Consider the following 8190-nt stretch of genomic DNA (forward strand, 5'->3'; position numbering starts at 1 on the left):
CAATCTCTGCAACTTCTCGGCTGACCTCTCGAACTGGGCACCGGGAAGTGACCTGGAAGCGTTGTCCCCTCCACAGCTGCTGGAGGACACCGCTGGAGCTGGGTTTCTGGAAAACGGAGTCAACTATTATGTTTGAGAAAACCAGACCTCCCTTGAACTCGGATCAGCAGTACCTGTAGGTCATCTTCAGGGACTCCTCCCTGGATTCGACGCTGGTCGTCGGGGCGCTTATCACGACGTACTGCTGCCTGGCCAAGGATCGCTCCCCCTGTCTCGAGTCCTTCGAGGTCTTCTTCGGCGTCGGTGCCACTTTTCCTGTCCAAACGGCTCTGATCGCCTCTTCAACAACCTCCAGAGACCGATTCGCTCGACCACCGCGCCTCGATGGAGGAATCGGTGGCAAGGACGGTGATTCGGACACGGATTTCCCTTCGCTACTTGTGCCCCTTTCTTTAATATTCTCCAATTTCCCTCCATCATCAGGATCCTCTTCATGGACGTACAGCTGATCTTCGGATATGGTGGAACATCCAGCGTACCGGTCGATCGCCTCTGCGATCCTCTCCCTGATGTTCCTGACGATCTCTCCGGTAGTCTGCGTTCCAGCGAGGACTGGAACCGTTCCTTCGCGTTCCGGGACCTGTGCCGGTTCCCTGGAATTTTTATCAACAGGAACCATCCATTCACGGATCATGTTCTCCGCCGAGGACGAGCTGAAGGCCGTCGTGTCGCTTTCGTTCAATGGTCCCGCAGGATGGGTCGTGGGGTCCTCCGATCCGACCGCATTCAGAATTGCTGATTTTTTAATTATAAATAATTTAGGAATAATATAAAACGACTCGCCAGAATACGCCAGGAGGTTTCTAGAATACATTCGATATGGATATATTAATTTATTATTCTTACCTTGATTTTTAGCACAATTTCTAATAGACTCCTGCCCTGAACCTCGAGCTCGACCCTGACTCGGGGCCTGGCTTCTCGGTTCCTCGGTCATGTTCCTGACCCTTTGATCTTCGTACAACCAAAACCCAGAGCGACCTCTTGGGTCATCGTCGCGACTACCGTGAAGAGTGAAGCTTTGACGAGGTTTTTCGAGATCTGGGCGTCTCTTTAGTACTCCGATTTCTTCCCAAGGAGGAGGAAGGTCCATCTTTTTGCGCTCAGTTGGAGCAGGGTCGAGTCGACCACTCGCTAAGTACTTCACCGTCTCCACCAGGTCTGAAGGAATTCCTGAAGACTCGCATTCTCGGTCCCTTCGATACAGGGAATGTCGCTTTTTCGAAGCATCGTCTCGAGGAAGCGACGAGGTCGCCTTCGCGACCTCCATTTTGATCCCATCCGTGTTTTCAGTTTCTCGTTTCGAGAGATTCTGGGGATTTGGGGGATTCTGGGGATTCTGGGGGTTTTGGGGACACGGGATGCCGTGAGCATTCAGGGTATTCCTTGAGCTAGCATGCTGCTTTAATGCATTCATAGTGGAGTTCTCCTCTTTCGTCTCCTCTCGACCCTGATGAGCCTCCACATCCTCGACTTCCGGTGCTAGCTTCGTCCCTGAGGTCGACCTCGGCACCAAAGACGGTTCCTTGGTCAAGTCAACCTGCGGAGGTTCGTTGATGGACCTCGATGTAGCTATCGGGCGTCGTCGACTGGACTCGTTGGAAATTTTCTGCGACCTTGAAGAGCATCTTTGAGTCCTTTCTCGATGACTTCTCTCATCTCGAGGTCCTTTCCGCTCCCTTCTCGAGATCTGCGACCCGGAAGCCTTGACTCTTCTCCTGCTGATGACTCCACAATGTCGACACTTGGTGAGCGAGTTGGAGCTCTCGAGGAGGTCGTCGAGTCTGCTCTCGTCCATGGCCCACTCCCCGATGAGGCTCTTCAGCCTCAAAACCGCCTCTTCGTACATCCTGGAGGAGCTGGACTCGCGGCCGGCGTTCCGCAGGATCTTCTTCAGGGCTCCCAGCTCGATGCATGGAAGTCGTCCGAGACTCGCTTGCTCTTCATGGCCGACCCCTTTGCTTCTCGTCTCTCGATTCTCTCGGGGATCCTCGGTTGTCTTGGTGTCTTGCACCTGGTGCGACGGTCTGGTGGGTTTGGGGACCAGGCAGGTGGCCAGAGGTGCTGGTCTCACGATGGTCACCTCGACGAGACCGGATTTATCTCTTTTTCCTGGCGTTTTTCCTCCAGGTCCTCTTGGTCCCATGGTTCCTCCTGGTCCTTCTGGTCCCACTTCCGGCATCATCGGGTCCCTCGACATCGCCGAGCAAAGACTCTCCGTTACCTCCACCTCCAGCAACAACTGCACGCTGTCGCCGACCTCATTTTTATAGGCGTTTCCGGCCCCATCCATCTCCCGGCCCAGAACCAACAATGGCTGATGGTTCATGGTTTTCTTGGATCACCGACGGGAATTTACCGGCCCAAAGGAATTAGGTTAATGCACGACAGGGTGGAAGCGAGCCGCCTCGCCCCCACGACGACCCCCCGCAAAGCGCGCTGAGATCGAGCTCGATATTCCCTGAAACTTGAACTTAGCTCCGAATTTGTTCCCAGATTTTTCGAGGCTGCGTCGAGGGGTCGAGGAATATTCCGGATGCTTGACTCCGGCCGGAATCATTGCGGAAAAGTCGCGGAAATATGTCGGCCGCCGCCGGCCGGCGCCGTTTGCGCAATGTTCGTCGCCTTTCTTCAGCACCTCTGAAGATTCGCAGATTGAGAGGACTTTGAATTTCCGACTCGGTCCGAGACATGTCCCAACCACAAACCGGAGTGCAGCCCCCGAGGACGGTCTTTGCAGGTCTGGCGAAGCTTTTCGAAATTCGAGGCCATTTTTTGAATTTTTATCTCGGTAATGGGCGACTTCGAAAAATGTTGTCATGAATTTCCGTCGACAGAGGATGGGTACAAAGGTAAAGCAGAAGCTGCAGAGGTTCCTGACGTCCCGGAAATTTCGGAAAATCGGAAATTTGAGACCGTCGAGTCCTTTGCCAGGAATTTGGTGAATGGCGTCACGGCGAAGGCTCTCGATTCGTTGGAATCGAGTCCAGATCCGGAAACCGGCGCAGGTCTGATCAATTTCTGGGATTTTGGATAATTATGAATAGTTTCCGGATATTACAAAAATTTGTTTCGAGGGAAAAATATTTTTTACAGAGAAAGTTCAAGGAGATTCGCTAACTAAGGCTAGGAGATTAAATCTGGATCCGATGAGCACTCGTGGAGAGGTTGATGGTGCCGTTTCTTTTCCACTCGACTTTGCCGTTTCAAGTTCAAGTCCGACTTCAGGTCCAAGACCAAGTCCGGATGAAAGAAATTCCCCTCCTTGTCCAGCTTGGCCTCCGATCGGCGACTCCACCTTCGTCAGGAAGGTCTCCGGTCTGGAGAGACAACTGAAAGAAGCGTTGGCCGCCTTCAACGTCGGCTCCGAGGACGTGGGTCAGGGCGACGTCGACGAAAGGTTCGTTCCTGAAGTGGTCCTACCCTCTTCAGGGTCGCCAGTCGTCGAACCTCCGGAAGACCTCGTCAAGGTTACCGAAGAAGACCCACCTGAACCGGTACCTGAGGGACCTGGGCTTCTACCTCCAGGCAGGATCCAGGACCCTGCGCTTCTCCCTGAGGACAAATTCGAGGACCCTGGAGACCTGGAGACCTCGACAACTCCTGTGGAGATCTCGGAATTTAGCGAAGAGGATTTAGGTAGAGTCAGACATTTCGAAATCGCGGCCTGGGAGGAGAACGAAGAGGAACTCGTCAGGATCATCGAGGCGGCTGAGAGTTGTCGCGACGAAGAGGAGACCCAGGAAGACGAGGATCCTGAAGAAGACAACAACGAAGACGAAGAAGAGACGAGGTCTCGGAAAGAGGACGACGAAGGATCCCTGGTGGAGGTGCAGCTTTCCTCGCCGACCTCGACTGCCTCCAGCCAACATTCTCTGAAGAAAAGGCCCTCTTCGACGCCTGCGACGCCGCTGGAGACATCGACGCCCGTTTCTTCGCCATTGCCACCGACTTCGACGCCGAAGGATGCGACCTCGACGCCGCCGTTCTCCACGCTAGAGAAAAAGGGAAAGAGAAAGAGTCTCGGCTCCAGAGTGTGGAAAATGTTGCGTTCGGCGTTCCGTCAGCGTCACGATTAAACAATAGAAAATGAACATGGATGCTGAAGACTCGGGAATCACAAAAAATGCGAGGTGGAAAATGGCGATCTTAAACCAGCGCACTTATCTCGGAGATTCTAGGACCTTTCGGAGCTTGGGGCGAAATAGGGGAGTCGCAGGAAAAATCGGCGGAAAAGTCGAAAATAGAAGCAGCGGCCTTGAAGTGTCGAATTTATTTCTGAAATCCTGAGACCACGTGGAGTTATGATCGGGGGAAGAAATCGGCAAAAATTCGAAACGATCGATAAATGCAGCCACCTCGTGATGAATTTATTCCCGAGGTCCTGAGACCTCAGGAATTTATGATTCGCGAAGAAAAAAGAAATTGCGAAGAAAAAAGAAATCGCGAAGCAAAAACCGGAACAACCTTGGTCGACGAAGCCGAAAGCTCCGATCCCAGGCGAAGAAGAGGAAGGTTTATCGCTTAGCGAGCACGTCGGGCTGTTTTTGGAAAGCGGCGTTGCCGTCTCTCTCTCGGAGCTTTTTTCGTCCTTCGCCCATGACGCTGGTGGAGGCACGAGGGTGCTCTGGTGAACGAAACGGTACGAGTCTCGAATATCCGCCGATCGAGGCGCCATCTGTGCCGATAAAATGACCGGACTCGGGGCCTCGAGAGCGCACTCCTCGTTCACGCTCGGTCCAGGAACTTTATCAGGGAAACCGTCCTCCGCCTGTCGCATCCATGGTGAGTACTACATCCAAAAAGCCTCCCGAGTCCCCCCCATAATTATCCACATCGATAACGCTCAATTTTCCCCGCAGGCTGATCTCAACCCCAGGGACATCGAGAGTGAGTAACGACGTCTTTCCTGGTCCGCCATTTTCCACTTCATCCCGGCAAACCTCAAAGAAACGGCACTTCCGGTTCGATAACGAGCCGATAATCCATTTCTTTAGTTCAATACCTAAAAATCGGCGAAGAAGATCGTGTAATCGTCTCTTGGGCATCGGCACCTGAGGGGGTTTCCGTGCATTCGGTTTAATTTCTTTTCTTTCAAGACTTCCGGAAGTGCGAGGCGAACCCGGGAATTGTGAAGAAGGTCTTAAAGAGAATTTTAGTTTCTTGGGAGGTTTAATAATAATAGAGAAATTTGGGGTGTGGGAAATTACCGTAGGAGTGGATCGTGGGGTCTTTGTCGGTTGTTGGTACAGAAATAGTCCGTCGTTGCGTAAGTCCGAAACATCCGGGTCCGCGATTCGATCGGAGGTTCGAAAATAGTCGGCTCTTATATGGGCCGCGTCGGCGTCGCGACGCGTCGTAACCCGAGCGTCGGACGAGCCGACGAGACGAGACTCGCGGCCTAAAGATAGCCGGAGAACTCTAGCCTCTCGTCTTCGACCTCGAGGGCTAAGCTTCCCTTTCTGGTGCAGAGGCGGAGTTCGCCTTCTCCATCTACGACACCACCGGGACCAACAACATCGACGCCTTCGACCTGGGCGACGTGTTGCGCGCCCTGAACCTGAACCCGACCAACGCAACCATCGAGAAGCTGGGTGGTACCAAGAAGAGGGGCGAGAAGACCCTGACCTTGGAGGAGTTTCTGCCGATCTACAGCCAGGTCAAGAAGGACAAGGACCAGGGTTGCTACGAGGACTTCCTGGAGTGTCTCAAGCTCTACGACAAGGCCGAAAACGGGACCATGTTGGCGGCCGAGCTCTCCCACATGCTGCTGTCTCTCGGTAATTACCCTTCACTCTAAAGAGTGCTCCAAAAACACCGAAGGGTACTCTAAAGAGTACTCCAAAAACACCAAAGCCACGTGGTTCCTAATCAACCTCGACTTCCAGGCGAACGACTGACCGACAAGGAGGTCGAGATCGTCCTGAGCGAGTGCATGGACCCAGAAGACGACGACGGATTCATCCCCTACGCCCGTGAGTAGTCTCTCGCGGGGACCCCATAAACCCCCTCGACCCCGTCACCCCGTAGAGATTGAACGATTGTAAAGATTTTACCGCCTGCCCCGAATGCACCCATTGCATCGATCGATCGGATCGTACGTAGATTTGGCCCCGAATGCACCTATTGCATAGATCTATCGGATCACACGTAGATTTGGCCCCCAAGAGTATGGACCCCGAGTTTAAGGTCCTCCACCCAAAAAGCCCCGATTGGTCCCTTTAGCGAGATCGCGAGACCGCGACCCCATAGGGCAAGATGACCACGTGGACCATGAACCAGTACCCCGTACAATCCCACGGTTGACCGTCCCCTTTGTCGTTTGCAGCATTCGTCCAGAAGCTGATGTCCTAGACTTGGTGGTCGGCGATTTAAAAATAATAAGAATCTCCACCCCGTAAGTAGACCCCGTAGCAATTCCTCGCCTGCTTGTCTCTGTCTTTCTCTCCGTCTTTCTATGTATCTCTCTCTCTCTCTCTGTTTATTTTTCTGCTCTTTCGCTCTCGCTTCCCTGCCTCGCCTCTTGTGATCCGCGTCTTTGCGCGCACTCGTCCGGCAAGCTTTCATCCACTTTCCGACAGCTCTACTCCGAGGGACGCAGCAGACAGAGACACCGAACAACGTCGATAACACGCTACTCGCTCCCCGGCAGACACCGAGGCAAACTGACGTCTCGTCGGCGCTTACTATCTAATTTCTTCGGATTTCTTGCAGACCCTTTCCGCCATCTTGGATCCGCTATGGCGTCCCCTCGGGCGCCGCCACTTCGGTTTCCCGAAGAGGGGAAAAGAACCAAGATGCCGGAAAGGGGAAAAGGGTGCATGACTACTCTGCACCCTGGAGGCCGCTCTTCGAGGTCCTGTCGTCCACCCTGAGAGAAATAGTGCCGCAAATGCGTCACGCATACAAAAGTGCTATTTATAACGCTATTTCCCTCGAGCTGCTGAAAAGAATTCTTTGAGTGGTGCCGAAGAAATATTTCCTAGGTTCAATTAATAACTTGGCTCGTATGAGCTCAAATGAATTGTCATCGTTCCGGAGAAACGTAGCATTCAATGTATTATATTAATTCACGTTAAATAATTAGCCTTTGGATTAGTCATTTATTTCTTTCGTTCTGTTTATTGAAATATTTCTTCGGTTAGATGATGCATTTCTTTTGGAGTGATCAAAGAACCTTCTAAGAGCGGCCGAAAGTGCGCCTTTCTGTGTACGTTTTCTTAAGACTCCTCAGGGTCGTCTTCGTGTTTTGACTCGGATATTTCTCCTGTTCGCAGCGTTCCTTAAAAGAATGTGCGACAAAGCGGCAGCGGGCGACGATTAAGCGCAGCGGACAAGCAGCCGAAGAACTGCGCTCGGCCCTGGTCCCGTGGCGAACGTGGACCACCCTCTTCGAGGACCTCTTCGGGCCCAGAACTTCGGGGATCGTGCGCCCCCTTACTCCCAGTATTTTCCTCCCAGCTGAGCGAAACGACCCCCGAATTCGGAGGTGGTGAAAATATCCAGAAAGCCGATTCGGGGACCGAGGTTCGCCGGCACGGCATCTTCTTCATCGTCATCCGTCTCGCCCCCAGGTCCGGGATTCGAACGATTTGGCCACTCGCGTCCATGGGAATGTCACAGGGTGGGGCGGCGGAAAGGACCCCTTATCGCCAGCTGTCCGCTCAATAAATGATAACTCATCATGCATCGATTTCTGACCTCTCAGCTGACTCGGCAGGATCTGCTCTTCGGGTACTTCGTATTTATTTATTCATCCGCGATTCGGGATGCGATCTTAAGACGGTAGCTAAGGAGTACTAGAGCAGGATCTTGATGAGTATTTAAAGCAACGGAAGGACTTGAAATCTGGATCCATCCTGGAGTCTGTGCATCTCCTGGACGTGAGCGACACTCGTCTCGTCGCCCCTCGTGTTTCGCACCCCCGGGAACCCCCTCGAAATCTCATCTTGCCCAAGGCGCCGTTTCGCACCTAATGGAACACTCTGTTATTTTGCATACCATTGCTAATTAATAAACTGCACTTCCGTCCTCGGTTAGTGCCAAAAGTCGCTGCACTTCGTCAATTCCTCCTGATCCTCCTCCTCCGCAAATTCGGGGACGAGTCTCCTCGGAGATAACTGCGTAAGA

The 8190-nt window shown here is 52.9% G+C and overlaps 1 protein-coding gene across 2 annotated transcripts; it reads left to right on the top strand.

Annotated features, from left to right (window-relative positions):
* The first annotated feature begins 4702 nt into the window (after positions 1 to 4702).
* Positions 4703 to 8111, top strand: LOC105701387 (myosin light chain alkali). Of its 2 annotated transcripts, XM_012428103.2 has the most exons (6): positions 4704 to 4845; positions 4923 to 4950; positions 5532 to 5840; positions 5949 to 6035; positions 6389 to 6457; positions 7338 to 8111. In XM_012428103.2, exons 1-5 carry the CDS (start codon positions 4843 to 4845, stop codon positions 6412 to 6414), a joined length of 453 nt encoding a protein of 150 aa, XP_012283526.1. In that variant the 5' UTR covers positions 4704 to 4842; the 3' UTR covers positions 6415 to 6457; positions 7338 to 8111. The 2 variants fall into 2 exon arrangements, with proteins under 2 accessions (XP_012283525.1, XP_012283526.1); XM_012428102.2 differs by lacking the exon at positions 6389 to 6457 and having other exon boundaries at positions 4703 to 4845.
* The last annotated feature ends 79 nt before the right edge of the window (positions 8112 to 8190 follow it).

Source organism: Orussus abietinus, unplaced genomic scaffold (genome assembly GCF_000612105.2).
Source record: "Orussus abietinus isolate OABI.00-Male unplaced genomic scaffold, Oabi_2.0 scaffold5, whole genome shotgun sequence".
Taxonomy (NCBI): Eukaryota; Metazoa; Arthropoda; class Insecta; order Hymenoptera; family Orussidae; genus Orussus; species Orussus abietinus.